At 43.0% G+C, this 16,366-nt stretch overlaps 1 protein-coding gene across 4 annotated transcripts in view; it reads right to left on the bottom strand.

The window, feature by feature from the left end:
• Positions 1 to 16,366, bottom strand: part of DPY19L1 (dpy-19 like C-mannosyltransferase 1) — a 60,349-nt gene that overhangs the window by 19,701 nt on the left and 24,282 nt on the right. For 3 of the 4 annotated variants that reach the window (XM_036327348.1, XM_036327344.1, XM_036327345.1), the window contains exons 7-13: positions 14,477 to 14,534; positions 9,135 to 9,226; positions 7,835 to 7,934; positions 6,312 to 6,389; positions 5,729 to 5,815; positions 3,617 to 3,676; positions 3,006 to 3,086 (exon numbers count right to left, since the gene is read on the bottom strand). In XM_036327348.1, the coding sequence (XP_036183241.1) occupies positions 3,006 to 3,086; positions 3,617 to 3,676; positions 5,729 to 5,815; positions 6,312 to 6,389; positions 7,835 to 7,934; positions 9,135 to 9,226; positions 14,477 to 14,534 (556 nt within the window). The remainder of the gene's footprint in view (positions 1 to 3,005; positions 3,087 to 3,616; positions 3,677 to 5,728; positions 5,816 to 6,311; positions 6,390 to 7,834; positions 7,935 to 9,134; positions 9,227 to 14,476; positions 14,535 to 16,366) is intronic. The other variant, XM_036327347.1, reaches the window with a different exon arrangement.

The raw sequence follows: 16,366 nt of genomic DNA, 5'->3' as shown, positions 1-16,366 counted from the left end.
CAAACAGGTGGTGCTTGAAAATATGAATACATAACATCATCCAAATCCAAATAGGAATTTAAATAAAACAGAAAAGCCCATTTCACATATACCCAAAACTTCAGCCTGAATCAACACCTAACTCAGCTGTCTTCCCCAGTGAGGCAACAAATTCCACAAACCTAGGACTTGGGCTCTGTCACTTTTCTCCCTGCCCACTGTCCACATCCTGGTGACTCAATCACCTTCTGCTCCCACCTCCCAGCTGGCTGCTAGGAGCCTCCCTGACCCGCTGTGCCTCTGTACTGGTGCAGCCACACTGTGTCTCCCGCAGCGGGCACTACTCCTGCAGCCACACTGTGTCTCCCTGCACAGGCACTACTCCTGCAGCCACACTGTGTCTCCTGCAGCGGGCACTACTCCTGCAGCCACACTGTGTCTCCCGCAGCGGGCACTACTCCTGCAGCCACACTGTGTCCCCCACAGCGGGCACTACTCCTGCAGCCACACTGTGTCTCCCGCAGCGGGCACTACTCCTGCAGCCACACTGTGTCTCCCGCAGCGGGCACTACTCCTGCAGCCACACTGTGTCTCCCGCAGCGGGCACTACTCCTGCAGCCACACTGTGTCTCCCACAGCGGGCACTACTCCTGCAGCCACACTGTGTCTCCCACAGCGGGCACTACTCCTGCAGCCACACTGTGTCTCCCTGCAGCCACACTGTATCTCCTGCAGCCACACTGTGTCTCCCACAGCGGGAACTACTCCTGCAGCCACACTGTGTCTCCCACAGCGGGCACTACTCCTAGCAGCCAACACTGTGTCTCCCGCAGCGGGCACTACTCCTGCAGCCACACTGTGTCTCCCACAGCGGGCACTACTCCTGCAGCCACACTGTGTCTCCCACAGCGGGCACTACTCCTGCAGCCACACTGTGTCCCCGCAGCGGGCACTACTCCTGCAGCCACACTGTGTCTCCCGCAGCGGGCACTACTCCTGCAGCCACACTGTGTCTCCCAGCAGCGGCAATACTCCTCAGCCACACTGTGTCTCCCGCAGGGCACTCTCCTGCAGCCAACTGTGTCTCCCTGCACCAGGCACTACTCCTGCAGCCACACTGTGTCTCCCTGCACAGGCACTACTCCTGCAGCCACACTGTGTCTCCCACAGCGGGCACTACTCCTGCAGCCACACTGTGTCTCCCGCAGCGGGCACTACTCCTGCAGCCACACTGTGTCTCCCGCAGCGGGCACTACTCCTGCAAGCCCACACTGTGTCTCCCCGCAGCGGGCAATACTCCTGCAGCCACACTGTGTCTCCCACAGCGGGCACTACTCCTGCAGCCACTCTGTGTCTCCCGCAGCGGGCACTACTCCTGCAGCCACACTGTGTCTCCCGCAGCGGGCACTACTCCTGCAGCCACACTGTGTCTCCCTGCACAGGCACTACTCCTGCAGGGGGCACTACAACTGCAGCCACACTGTGTCTCCCGCAGCGGGCACTACTCCTGCAGCCACACTGTGTCTCCCACAGCGGGCACTACTCCTGCAGCCACACTGTGTCTCCCACAGCGGGCACTACTCCTGCAGCCACACTGTGTCGTAGCCGCGTGGACTTGCTCCTCCCTCCCACCATTCCATGTCTTATCAGTTTTGTGTCTCTAGAGCAGGGGTGGGCAAACTTTTTGACTCGAGGGCCACAATGGGTTCTTAAACTGGACCGGAGGGCCGGAAAAAAGCATGGATGGAGTGTTTGTGTGAACTAATATAAATTCAAAGTAAACATCATTACATAAAAGGGTACGGTCTTTTTTCTTTTTTTAGTTTTATTCATTTCAAACGGGCGGGATCCGGCCCGCAGGCCGTAGTTTGCCCACGGCTGCTCTGGAGTGCAGTCTCCTGCCAGCCGCACCGCAGGCACACACTGAGTGTGTGAACACAGTTAGACTACAGGGTTATACTTTTAGAAATCTTTCCAGAGGTTCTAGACCACCCATTAGTAGCCTAATTGTTTTCAATCTTTTTTTAGCAGAAATTTCCCTTGTTCATAGGAACCTGTATCCATGTGCAACGTATAGGAGATGAAAGCTAAACTGCCCGGTGAAAGGAGGCGGGCAAGGGGACCGAAAAGCGATGGGCCCCAGGGACGCGTCCACAGAGGTCCCAGGACTTCAGACCCCAGTTCCCGAACCATGGCGTCAATCCGCTAGCGCGGGACAAAGGACCGCCCATTGCTAGTAAAATAAATTACAGAAAACATGTGGTTTACTTTTACTCTTTCCATGTTGGTTCTTGTGTTTATTCTTTTTAAATTTAATTAACATGCTAACTAAATAGCACAGTAAAACAGCCAAAGCAAAATTATGCTACGAAGGGTCCTTAATTCATGCAATAAAGCAAAATTCTCCTTTTATTTTCCCTCCCACCCAAAAACCCAGACCAAAACAGAACAACAAAACTCAGTTAATAAAACTAACTTGGAATCAATTACATATAAAGGCTCATAAATAAACTTTTCACAAGAACTGACCAGAAAACCGAGGGGAAGAAAGAAAAGACTATATAATATGACTAACAGATGAAGACAGCATCTTTATTGTGACAAAAGGGGGTGACAGAGAGACAGGGAGAAACCAGGACTCTCAGCCCTCAGAACATGAGCTTAGGTCTCTGAGCTTGCTCACCTTAACATCTTATCATCTGGGCGGGAGATGGGAGGAGGGGGTTAATAGAGGGGGAGATGGGGGCATCTGCAATATTCTCAACAATAAAGATAAATTTTAAAAATTATAATCTTTGTGATATGGAAAGACCAATATAACAATTCTATCGAGAAATTAATTGTAAAGAATACAGACTACACATAGTCATACTTATCTTCTACTATAATAAATAGATAAAATAAAGATGAATAGACTTCATCTTGGAATCTGGTTTAAATAGTGGTATTTTAATAACCCAAATAACTTGTTTTTAGCCTGTTTGATTCTTTTCAAGTGTTTCAAGTTTAAGCGAAAATGCACTTACATCATCTGCAATGCCAAAGATTTTAGATGTCAAATACTTGAGTATGACAGTTCCAAATAACCAAAAACATCCTTGGATGACCTTCAAAAGAAAAGCACAACAAAACAAAGACTAGCTGATGCTTTGCATAGCCATGTCAGAGACAGCCCAGGAAGAAAAAGTGCTTTTATCACATGCTAAATAAATAACTGCATCCAAGAGAAAATGTTTAAAAAAAAAAAAAAAGCACATTAAATTAATGTTCCTCTAAAATCCAGGGGCTATCACTAAAAATATAGACATATAACTTCTTATAAAAAGTAACATACTATCCAGAAGATTTACACAGCAATTGTAGTTAAAGTCCCCTCTACTAACAGTTTCTTACACATGCACACCTTAGGAAAAAACATGGACAATACATAAAACTGGAATTCTTTAACTACCTATCAAATATTAACCTTAAATTGGGTCATGAGAGGGCAATTTGGTACCTGAAATTGAGCCCTAATGTGAAATAAAACTGTTAGATTGCCTGGATTGCATCGATCATTTCGTTAAAAGTAAAACATAAAACCTATCGCATATTTTAGAGAGGGAAAATATATGTATTGAAATAGATTGATTCTTACCCATAAACTAAGTTCAGATACATTTATTTTGAGAAAATGTGGTTTCATTGCCAGCACACCCTACATGGAGAAAATAAGATAGCATACAGTTAATACTTATAAATCCAAGTGCCAGAAAACACTTCTAAATAGTAAGACTCGCAAGACTCTAAAATCCAGCACACTGTCAATGTTCCACATAACATCACCATGAGCTCACTGACTTCAAGAACTAGCCCATTTTAACCAAAGTAGATTAGGTCAGTTGGAGACTTTGTAAAGAATCACCATGTATTAATTTTTATGAGTGATTTTATATCTCTGACTCACCTAAGAATCAAGAAGTATAAAACAAATTCAGAATTTCAGACAGATGCCTTACAGTCATAATAAATAGATAAAATACTAAGTTAAATATTATTAACTCTTAGGATAAACACGTCCAAGTACATGATAGACTCCAAAAATATAATACCCTATCGTGATCCAAATCTACTTCAAACTTGGCAAAAATATGGTTAGAGATCAAAACATAAACACATGTACCCAAATTAAATCTTTTCAGAAGTTTCAGAATATCTGCAAACACAAAATGTGTTAAGATTCACGTTTCAAAGTGATAACTATAAATAAAAATAGGCAAATGTTTGTTTATGGTTAAATATGCAAAAACATGCTATATTCTGTAACTGTTAGCATTATGTGTTTTTATACAACAAAAATGTGAAACATCTACACATAAATACGCATCATTCATACCTACGACACCCCTCAATGTCGAGCACCCAGTAGGAGACCCAACACACTGCAGTGCTCAACTGAACGAAGAGAAGCTCCCTGCACATGTGCTTAGGTGAGATGTGGCTGGCATGCATCTTCCATTCAACTGCTTCCCTGGGCACAAGTGCCAAGAGTCATGTACTTTAGCCTGAGTGACAGCAGGACTTGCCCATGCACACATGTAAAATAGAGAACTGAACACATTTTCACATTTCCCAATCACAAACACATTCACTAACTATAAGAACTATCATTAATCTCAGCACAACAACTCAGTTAATGAGGTTTTTTGTCCTTGTTGGAAACACAGCATCACCTCATGCTAACTGCTACTTTCTGTGACTACATATACTCAGGTCACACAACCTGAAAGGGTGTTGGTCCAGACTGGACAGAAGCAGACCTTGGGAAATAAGATCTTAAATAAATGTTACTTGTAAAATGGAACAAAGAAATAGGAGGTTCCAATTTGCTAATGGGTCCTAGAAATCAAGAAAGCCAAAATGCCCTGCACCTTAAATGATTACTCCAGAAGTAGAACACGTTTCATTTAAGACAGGACAATACGTGCTGGTCTTCCAGAAACCTACCTAGACTAAACAGAGGAACAATTTCTTCCTTCTTAGGGTTACAAAACTCTGTATGGGGGAAACCCATTGATAAAAAAAAGGCATAACCACTTCTGAAGTCCTCGAATTCAGGAAAATTTATATTTAGAAAGCCATCTGACCAAAGTGGCAGGGGAGGTAGGTGCCTTTCCCTGTCAGCTCCAATTCTACTTCAAACTTGGCAAAAATATGGTTAGAGATCAAAACATAAACACATGGTAGGGACCATAGTGTCCTGATCATCTAACCCTGTGGTGATCTAGCAACTCTAACTGAATTACCACTGATTTAAACTACCTGACTACTTCATGCAAACAAACACGGGGAAAACCCTAACACCCAAGGCGTCAAGCCTCTGATCTCGTGGAACAAGGAGGAGAGACTGCTGGGAGAAGCCCAGGTAGGAAAGGGGGTCAGAGAGGGAAGCAGGAATCGGATAAAAACCAAAAAGGGGAGAGGACGACAGGATAAAGAAGAAATTCACCCTGGGACCAACGCTTAGGTGACAGAAGAGATAAGGAAAGAGAAAGGGCACATTAGACAATGAGGCAAGTGCCATGCTTTCCAATAGCAACCTCTGCTGTGCTTCTCTCCTGTCCTGAAAGGGAATACGCGGGTGTTCTATGCATACAGGTGCTTCCCTGAGATGCTTCTCACAGAAAATCCCTCACAAATCCCAAGCCGGTGATAAAGAAATGGGTAACCCATGAATTTCAAAACAGCCATGCACTTAAAGAACACTTACCCAAATAATCACCAAAGAGGAAGCATAATAAGAAGTTAATAACATTGAGTTTCCAAACATCAAAACAAAACAAAGTGCAAGAGAAATCTGGAAAAATCCAAGAAAAATATAATTAATGCACATAAAACAAAATAAAGTTTTATTATTAGCCTGGAAATTGCACTTGCCCACGATAGACAAAATTCAAACTGCTCAAAAGGGAACACAGCCCAGGCCCTATGCCATACTTCGAAACCGGGAAGGTCACCAGACAGGCAGAGCTCAGCAAATGCACACTCCTCGTCATTTCAACAGAAGGCCCTGGGATAATGAGCGTTCTGTGTTTCTCTTTCATGAATTATCCCTTTTACAGATAACATGGAAGTCAGGCACAGCCTCAAATCAGAAAATATGACCTAACTTAAAACTGGTGGGTGGCCTATTTAAAACAGGCCTGTTAATTATGTCACCGTTTCTGAAGGACACTTGTTTTAGTTATGGAATCATGGAACGACCAGTTTTAACATAAACAAATCAAATACTAATTAGGAGTTTGTTTTGAGGTCAAACTCAAGGGGAAAAAAACAAATTTAAAAACCATTACCATATGTATATAAATGATCTTCCGTAATTTGCATATATCAATGTATCCCACAACATATACTGTGAATAATGATGCAATCTGAAATTGAATAAAAATTAAGTTAAAAATAAAAATTATATATACAATGAATAGCTGTAAGAATAATAAAGGATCATGTTTATTGTCGTTTCAAGTTGATTTTTATTTATTTTGAAAGCAAGTTCTTTACTTTCCCTCTTACCTATCAATTTATTATTGAATATGGTGAATATATTAATATAGCAAACATTGGTTGATTTTTCTTTTCCATACACAGCTTTCTCAATTAACCATTTAAATTATCTACTCTGTGGGTTAACCAAAACAATACTCTGATGTCAGTTACTCTATTGTCAACAGGTAAAATTACAAAGTGCCTTGCCCAATCAAAAAAAATATTAAAATTTAATTAAAACACTATGATTAATACATAATTAAAGAAGTTACATTAAACTCAAAAAATAATTATGTAATGCATGTGTGTATAACACATTAAGTTCTGCTTGTTAGTCATGCTTTACAAGTATCTCTATAAATGTTCTCTTTCATAAATATTCAAGTGTTAGTTATCAAATTTCAAATAAGTAGTACTTTCACTACAAAGGTATTTTAACTTTCTTTATAGTTTTGAGGAAAACTGTATGTAGTTACCAAGAACTCTGAGATACCGGGGTATTTCGAGGAACTGATTGAGTGGGGAAAGTGCACCTCCAGGAAAGTACAGATATTATTCAAATTATGCCTCTCCACCATCCTTTGTGGAGAATGGAATTCCATGCTCCTCCCACTAGGCAAACAGGATAAAAGACTGCAAACAGCCAAATACTTAAACACATGACATAAGTTCCATTCATCAAGTGGTTTATCTCCAAAGAATCTACAACAAATTGCCTATTAGCAAGAAAACCAAGGTTCCCTTCACCAGGTTTGTCCCCTGGAACACTGTGCTGTCTGAGTGACTCACATGACCCAGTGACAGTGGAGAAGAGGGGGTGGGTGGGTGGGGGACCCGCTCTACAAGCGAGCCTGACCCTGTTCTACAGACCCCTGTTTGAAGGGGAAGGGAGGCGAGGGCATGGAAAGACAGATGATACACAGATCACAGGTCGAAGGGGAGTTCCATAAAGTACAAACTGTTCAGCTACCCATCCTATGCTATCCTATGTGTATCTACCCCAGGTGTAAGAATGCACAACTATTCATAAAGAAATGCATTCACCTAAGAGAAATACCTAACGTTAGAGCCCCTGTCCTCTTTTAAACACTAACAAATAATAAATAACACTGATAGGCATTCCTACAAATGTGAGTTCAATCAATGCATTCCACTAGTAGATAAAGAATTAACACCCATTATTGTAAATCTTACGTATTCCCCTACTCTGAACTTGGTTTAAAAGGATTAACAAAAAACATCCTAGACTTAGACTCGTATAACGTCTCAGTTCTACAATTGTATACAAACGAGCGCCACATTAGGTCAGTTTGGAGAACTGAGCACTGACCTGAGTCAGAAGTACGAACTGAGCGAACTGCCACGGGAGCATGAAGAACACGTTGGAGATGCACAGAGCAATCAAGCTTCCTCGATAGAGTTTCGTGGCCCTTGAGAGGATGAATAAGGATCAGTGAGCTTAACAAGCATCCAAGCGTGGCTCCCAACTGCGGCAAATTAGAATCTCTAAGCACGATCTGGTTCTAGCATCAAGCGGGCAAAGTGAGCCAATGGGTTAGAAATTATGCCTCCTGACACTCAATCACAGCCACCTTCTTTGAGAAGTAAATACCCATCATTACTATAAAAACAAAGCCGGCCGGAGCGGGGGGCAGCTGGGTCGGCACAGCCACGGAACTTTTTCTAACGATGTTTGGCAAACTCTTCATCAAACACGTGTCATGGCCTCAGGAGACCCGTTCGGAGAGGCCGAGACCAAGGGCCTGAAAGAGCGCAGGAGCAGCACGTTCAGTGCTCGGAGTCCGCGGGCGAGTCCTGCAGGGCTCAGGCTGAGCAGCTGGCGGTGGGGACGGGGAGACACTGGGGAGGACGTGGGAGAAAAGCAGGCCCTGCTCAGGTAGGACACAGACAAGAGAGGAGGATCCAAAGGCGGGGTCGCTCAGAAGCCACCTGTCCACGCCTCATGTCGGTCCTACTTGTAATTTGGGACTTTTAGGAGCGTGAGGTGTTTTTATCTTGTATGTTAGTTTTAAGAACTACTTTCCTCCTGAAACGGTGAGCCAATGCAAAGCTCCAACACACCTAACATCCTCACAAAGTGAAGTGTCCATGTTAGCATCCTCGGGCCACAAGGTGTGCCCCTGACAGAGTGAGGACCCCTTAGGACAGGAGGTGCCCTGCCCATCTTTCTTATGCCCCAAGCACCCCTTCCCCAGAGGACCCCCCTCTGTGCTCTGTTGTCCAACTCTTTCTTTCCAGCCTGCCCCCAAACAAGCACTAAAGGATCCAGGTGACCACTCCTGAGTTCCCAAATTGACTTATTAGGTAAGAGCCAGCAATAATGGAGTAGAGGGAAAAGAATAGATGTGATTGCGTCCTACATAACAAGGGTTCCATTCCATGAAACTGGTTTGCGTTTCTGTGTTCACTCATGTCTGGGTGTAGCAGGTGACAAGGTGACATGTGGTTCTTCTGTCTTGCAGAGAATAGTCAGAAGATGAAAGCATTTTCCCACTACCTTTGAACTCCACCTAGCATCGGCATCCTCTTAGTTATTATATTGTTTTTATTATGAAAGATTAAAAATTCTAGCTGCAGCTACTCAATGCAGAAGAAACAAAGTCAGTTACCTGAGAATGTGAGTCACGAGCAGCATCTGGAGCACGAGGAACGGGTAGGAGAAGCTCTCGCGGAGCGGCGGCGTCCACATCACGCGGGTGCACTAGAGAGAATCACAGCGTGAGGCGCGCTGGCTGCCCTTGCGGAGACAGAGCGGGCGAAAGCGGCTGTGTCTACGCACAGAGAGGTTTGTTCCCCCGTCATTTAAATAGTGTGCTGTCAGACATGCTCCCAAGTTTCCACCAGCAGCAACGCGGGGAAGTGGGAAATGCTGGTGAGCAGGAGACACACAGCACAGACCCCTGAAATATTAACATCGTGAAGTGTCAGCAACAAAGAGCTGAACACCTCACCTTTCAGTGCTTCCATTTAATGTACATCGGAATGTTATCATTTACTGCTTATCTGCCATACAAGAATATTCTAAGGGCTATGAGACTATTTTCAAAGTGTTCTGAGAATTTCTTTCCAAATCTTATATAAATAACATAACTATGTCAGTAAGTAATCAGAAATAGGTACATTTACATTAATATTTTCATCTCAGTTCAGTTAAAAATATTTAAGAAACTAATGCAGGTCAGAAAAATGTTACAGGTAACGAAAAAGGTAATTAGATATGCCTCTAAAGCAATCCCTTTATATACTTTGAATTACTTTGGTTTAAAAGATTTTCCTTTTCATGTGTGCATATCTTTACATCTGTGAACATGGTTTATATAAAACAACATCCGTCATGATTGAGAGTAAGTTTTTAAATCTCATCACGAAAAAAACAAAACAAACCTATTTCACATGTAATAAATTCCTAACCGTCAAAATTGGGCAAAAATATTTACTTTTTTTATACACTGATCTCAATGCTGTTCAATCACATCATGCTAAGGGTCAAGCAGGCCGCATAAGCGTATTGCACTTGAGGAAGCATCTAAAGCAGGTGGGAGCTTGCATCTTAGCAATAGTTCTCAACAGGGACAGGATCAACACTGGAAAAACCTAGAAGTCATCTGCATAATTTTATTATGAAATGTATAACTTCAATATTATCCATCACGAATCTTTGAGAGAGAACCAATATGGCGGCATAGGTTAACGCCAGAGTTTGCTGCCTTGAACAACTACTTCAAAAGTGAAACTAAAAGACAGAACGGACATCACCCAGAACCACAGGAATGCTGGCTGAGTGGAAGTCCTACAACTAGGAGGAAAGAGAAACGCATACGGACACTCAGAGGAGGCGCAGTGCTGAAGTCAAATTCTGAGGTGCGGAGTGCGCGGAGCAGGCTGGCGGCGGAGGGCGCGGTTGGCGTTTTCAATCGGGAGGGAGTCGCAGACTCTGAGCTCCAGATACGGGCGAGTCTTTAGGGACCCAGACTCAAATGGGGAGAAGCGGGACTGTCTGGCTTCGGTCAGAGCGAGTGCAGCTTTCTCTCCGAGGTTTGCAGCGGTTGCTGGGACTCAGAGAGGCAGAGCCCCTGGGGACAGGACTGAGAGCCGCCATAACTGCTCTCTCCGGCCCACCCTGTTGATCCTGTGCGACCCGCCCCGCCCAAGCCCTGCAAGAGGCATTTGCCGGATAGCCTCAGGCAGAGGCTGGATTGGCACCTCCCTAGAGGGCAGAGGTTCTCTCACTGCGGACACAGCTGATTCTCACAGCCACTTGGCCTGGAGGTCAAACCCTCCCTGGTATTGGCTACAACAATCAAGGCTTAACTACAAGACTGCGCACAAATACCACTAGGGGGTGCACCAAGAAAGCATAACAAAATGCGGAGACAAAGAAACAGGACAAAATTGTCAATGGAAAATATAGAGTTCAGAACCACACTTTTAAGGTCTCTCAAGAACTGTTTAGAAGCCGCCGATAAACTTAATGAGATCTACAAGAAAACTAATGAGACCCTCGATGTTATGTTGGGGAACCAACTAGAAATTAAGCATACACGGACTGAAATAACGACTATTATACAGACTCCCGACAGCAGACCAGAGGAGCGCAAGAATCAAGTCAATGATTTGAAATGCGAGGAAGCAAAAAACACCCAACCGGAAAAGCAAAATGAAAAAAGAATCCAAAAATGCGAGGATAGTGTAAGGAGCCTCTGGGACAGCTTCAAGCGTACCAACATCAGAATTATAGGGGTGCCAGAAGATGAGAGAGAGCAAGATATTGAAAACCTATTTGAAGAAATAATGACAGAAAACTTCCCCCACCTGGTGAAAGAAATGGACTTACAGGTCCAAGAAGTGCGGAGAACCCCAAACAAAAGGAATCCAAAGAGGACCACACCAAGACACATCATAATTAAAATGCCAAGAGCAAAAGACAAAGAGAGAATCTTAAAAACAGCAAGAGAAAGAAACTCAGTTACCTACAAGGGAATACCCATACGACTGTCAGCTGATTTCTCAACAGAAACTTTGAGGCCAGAAGGGAGTGGCAAGAAATATTCAAAGTGATGAATACCAAGAACCTACAACCAAGATTACTTTATCCAGCAAAGCTATCATTCAGAATTGAAGGTCAGATAAAGAGCTTCACAGATAAGGAAAAGCTAAAGGAGTTCATCACCACCAAACCAGGATTATATGAAATGCTGAAAGGTATCCTTTAAGAAGAGGAAGAGGAAGAAAAAGGTAAAGATACAAATTATGAACAACAAATATGCATCTATCAACAAGTGAATCTAAGAATCAAGTGAATAAATAATCTGATGAACAGAATGAACTGGTGATTATAATAGAATCAGGGACATAGAAAGGGAATGGACTGACTATTCTTGGGGGGGAAGGGGTGTGGGAGATGCGGGAAGAGACTGGACAAAAATTGTGCACCTATGGATGAGGACAGTGGGTGGGGAGTGAGGGCGGAGGGTGGGGCGGGAACTGGGAGGAGGGGAGCTATGGGGGGAAAAAAGAGGAACAAATGTAATAATCTGAACAATAAAGATTTAATTAAAAAAATATATTATCGATCATTACTCTCAGCAATGATCCTTTATTGAGTTTTCATGTTTTGGATTTAAATTTCTGTTTTAAATAATTGGGTTAATCCTTTCACATTATACATTTTATAGTTCTTTTCTGTAGGCAAAAATTTTCCCTTGTAAAAACCATCTGAGAGAAAGATTATTTTTAAAAGTATGTCATATGCTATCTTAGACTCAAGTTCAAAGCAAACTAAATAATGGAAATAAAACTTAAAAGCCAGTAACAATGCACAGCTATTCTCTGGCACATAAACCACTCGCTTCCATGATTAAAATAGCTCTGCTAAAAAAGAAGGGTACCGATTCGCAAGCCCCCAGCAATCCCAGGGGGCAGAGCACGTGACCCTGTGGGAAGTTCACTAACTGCAGGGACAGGCACGGCTGGAGTTGACAACCCTCCCCGTACAGCAATCCTATGCTTTAGGCAACGTATTCAGAAGTCAGAAAAAAAAAAAGGGTCTGAGAAATCGCACAACCTGAAAAATAAAATTATAATAAAATAGTCCCCAGTTCCTTGAGTTCTCACCATTATTTTACCCAAAACTTCAATGTACGCTCTCAATTTTAATATATGTCATTACTCAAAATGGTCCTTTCCTACTCTAAGCTACACTTACTGGTGTGAGTACAATGATTTCCTTGACCATTTTAGTTAAACCACAATTCCAATCACAATGAGTCACCTTTTCCTAAGTAGAAAGTGATAGCTAAGCATAGCTAAATAAATATAGCAAGTAGCTGAAAAATGAAAAATCTATCCACCTGAATGATGAACTGAACAGTCTGGATTGCATCGTTCAAAACCAGAAAGACCTCGTAAGGAATGATGCTCATGGTCCGTGAGTATCAAAATTATATGAAGAACAGAAGGTCCGGAATTAACCCCTAACACTGAGGTGACCAGCAGGCCCTGCAGCCTGACAGGCAGCACTCTTCAAAACTTGGTTTCACATGTTCCCATTGTATTGAATCTCTTGGGTGACACTGTTAATAGAATTGTATGGGTTTCCGTGATCCCTGCCTGCAGTGTCTACGTGAACTCTCAGTGCTCCCGTGGCGGGCAGTCGCTTCCTGTTTCCTGGTCATTCACACAGAAGCTGTGCTTTATGTTCCATGGCCCATCCTATGACACTGAGCAGCATCCACCGTCAAAAAGAACCAAATAATTCCTGTTTTTTGCTCAAAACGCAGACCAAACCAACTAATGGATGTCTGCATTGCGATCATCAGTCAAATGCTCTACCCCATAAGATCACTCCAGCTTTAAACCTCTGTGATTCTAAATACTAACCATGCGTTAATTCAATATCCACTAGTGACCCACTCAATATTTCACAAGTTCAACCTTGACTGCACTGTGAAGTTCAGAGTGACTCCTGGTTGAGCTTTCGAACATGCATTTTCAAAGACGGCAGCCACTACTAGTGTATAAACTCTAAAAGCAAGCTGACCTCTCTCCTTCCTTCACACAAAACTTACTTAACATGAAAGAAAACTGGTCAGAGGTACATTACTAGGAATTCAGTTACACTCTGAGTTAGTGAAAGGATTTCACTGGTACCCTGAATTGACGTTACACTTTAATCTAAACTAAGTTACTAATAATAATATAGACTAACAATTATAGAGCAGCTACCTATGTGTCAAAGATGGTCGTAGGCACTGTACACATATGAATTCATTTAATGCCCCCGATAATCCCATGAACGGGGAACATCATTACGCCCAGGTACAAAGAGGAAACACAGGCAAGTGAGAGGAAATGACTTGTCCAGGCCACAGTCACCAAATGGCAGAGCCGGGATCCGAACACCAGTGGGCAGGATCCAGAGTCCAAGCTTTCTACAAAGCTGTCTCCTAATAAAGCCCTTGGGCATGTGAAAATTTATAACTAAAATAAAATACGAAGGATACTTGAAGTCTATAAAAGCTTATTATAAATACATTAAAACAGAAGTGTGTGATATAGCTCCTATAAGTTATCCCCACGGCTGGCTATGTCCACGGCTGGCTATGTCGGTAACAGCTACACCATGAGCTTTCAGTTTGAAGTTATATAAAGCATCGATAGAGACCCATGATTTCTTCACCACTAAGAGATGTACCACATAAAAGCTACCATGATGATGAAAAGCTAACTTACAATAAATGCTAGTGTTTAAAATTTGAATCAAAATAAGGTCGAACATTTAAAGAATGCTATTATAAATTGTAAAGACATTAAATATTAAAAAGAAACCTGCATTTCAATAAGTAAAAATTTCCTAAAATTTTAAAAATATTTGACTATCATAGAATAGACTTTGTATTTCTGGAAGTAAAATGCCCCAAGGATTTTGAAAATGATCCTGGTGACTGCCTACCTCTCCGTGATTGAAGAAGAAGCACAGCACCGTGACCAGGCCTCCTAACCGGCTGCCGCTGCAAGAGGAGAAAACGCGCTCAGGTCAGAATCCAGGCCAGGCCCAACCAACCCTGCAATCACATGTGTGCGTCCATCCTTCCAGATCCTTCTCTGACCCATTACCAACATAGTTAACGTGATCATACTATTAACATGCCTCTGGAATTGGCTCCTTTTCTAATTAATTTATCATGAAGATTATTCCTAATCAATACATGTAACCCAAGGCACTCTTCTGAACAGATGTCAACTATCACACAGTATAAATGAACTGCAATTTGTCCCGCCCTTTTGTTACTGGACAGACAGATATTTTTCAATTCCTTGCTGAAATAATTTTTAAAAGTTCAAATAAACACCCTTATACGTAAATGCTGGTGCTTTCATTCTATAGCAGTGGTTCTCAACCATGGCTGCACATTAGAATCACCTGGAATCTTTTTAAAATCCTGTTTTCAGGGCCTCATCCTCCAGAAATTCTGTTTCTTTGTTATGGGGTGGGGCCACAACATTAGTAACAAAGAAACAGAATTTCTGGAGGATGAGGCCCAGAAATCAGGATTTTAAAAAGATTCCCAGGTGATTCTAATGTGCAGCCAAGGTTGAGAACCAATGTTCTATAGGATAGACCTAACTGTGAGCCGGCCAAGTCAAAGAATGTGAACTTTCCAGAAAACACCATACCAGCCACACCCCCTTCTCTGTAACACAGACTGATGGGCCCGGGCCTGCCCCATTTTGCCATCACACGGGTGGGAACGCTCCCTCGCTGGTGCTGTGAGCTGTGCTTCCTGCCTATCACACAGAGCTTCATCGCAGTGGGGCTGGCTTTTGTTTGGTTTTGCCTGACAAGGTGCATTTTCTCTTCTGTGAGTTGCCTGTTCACATTCTTGTCCTTTTTCCTATTGGATGGTCTGCTTCCCTCGTTAAAGATTAGGGAAATCATTTTCTTTTCTTATCATTTGTGTGACAAAGTCTCTTGGTATAATGTATGGTGTATTCTACCAGAAACCTGAATTTTATGTAGTTCATTTTGTGTAGTGAGAGGTCAATATTTTCCTATAACTCTTCTGCATTCCCTGTCTTCCCACCTCGAAATCCTTCAGTGTTCCACCATAATGCAGGCTATGGGGCAGCCCCTCCCCTGAGTGCAGGCAGCTCTGCTGGCTCGCCAGGGAGGCGGGTATCCTGGCGCACTTTTCTCCCTGCCAGCTACAAGAAATGCCGCGTGACCGTCACCACCACACGACGTGACTCCCAATCATTCCACAACAGCGCCCAGCACCTCCTCTCTCCCCTCCGTCCTTAGAGAATACCACAGGGGTCCTTTCATTTTGCTACATAGAAAAGATGTACTAACCAGAACACTTAAAACTGATTTCCCCCCATTACAGTTGATCAGTTGATATTTCAGCATTCCCTAGTGGTTAAAAAAGTCTCTTTTGCAATATGACCACCAACTGTCAGAAAATGCAAAAGCTGCCGTGGTGCAGATTGTAAAAGCTCTCAGCTTGCTGAACACCAACCACTTCTGCTCACACATCTCACTCACCTTCTGAGCCTCGAGTTCATCAGATGTAAAATGAGGGGGTAAGAATGTAGATGCTTCAGTTCTGACGCTTAATAACTTGATAATTTTCTTTTTTCCTACACATTTCGGTGACATGGATTCAAAGCAATCCATCTGCACCTGACTAGCTACGTGACCTCGGAGAGTTACTTAATGTCCTTGTGCCTCAGTTTCCTCATCTATAAAATGGTTAACCGACCTCACAGGCTAACCCTAAGGATGAATGAGTTTATGACAGTGAAGAGCTTCAGCTAGAGCTGGGTACACAAGTGCTATACG

This window comes from Myotis myotis, unplaced genomic scaffold, assembly GCF_014108235.1.
Source record: "Myotis myotis isolate mMyoMyo1 unplaced genomic scaffold, mMyoMyo1.p scaffold_m19_p_11, whole genome shotgun sequence".
NCBI classification, from domain to species: domain Eukaryota; kingdom Metazoa; phylum Chordata; class Mammalia; order Chiroptera; family Vespertilionidae; genus Myotis; species Myotis myotis.
The sequence above is the reverse complement of the archived record's forward strand: the minus strand, read 5'-3'. Positions and strand labels throughout refer to the sequence as shown.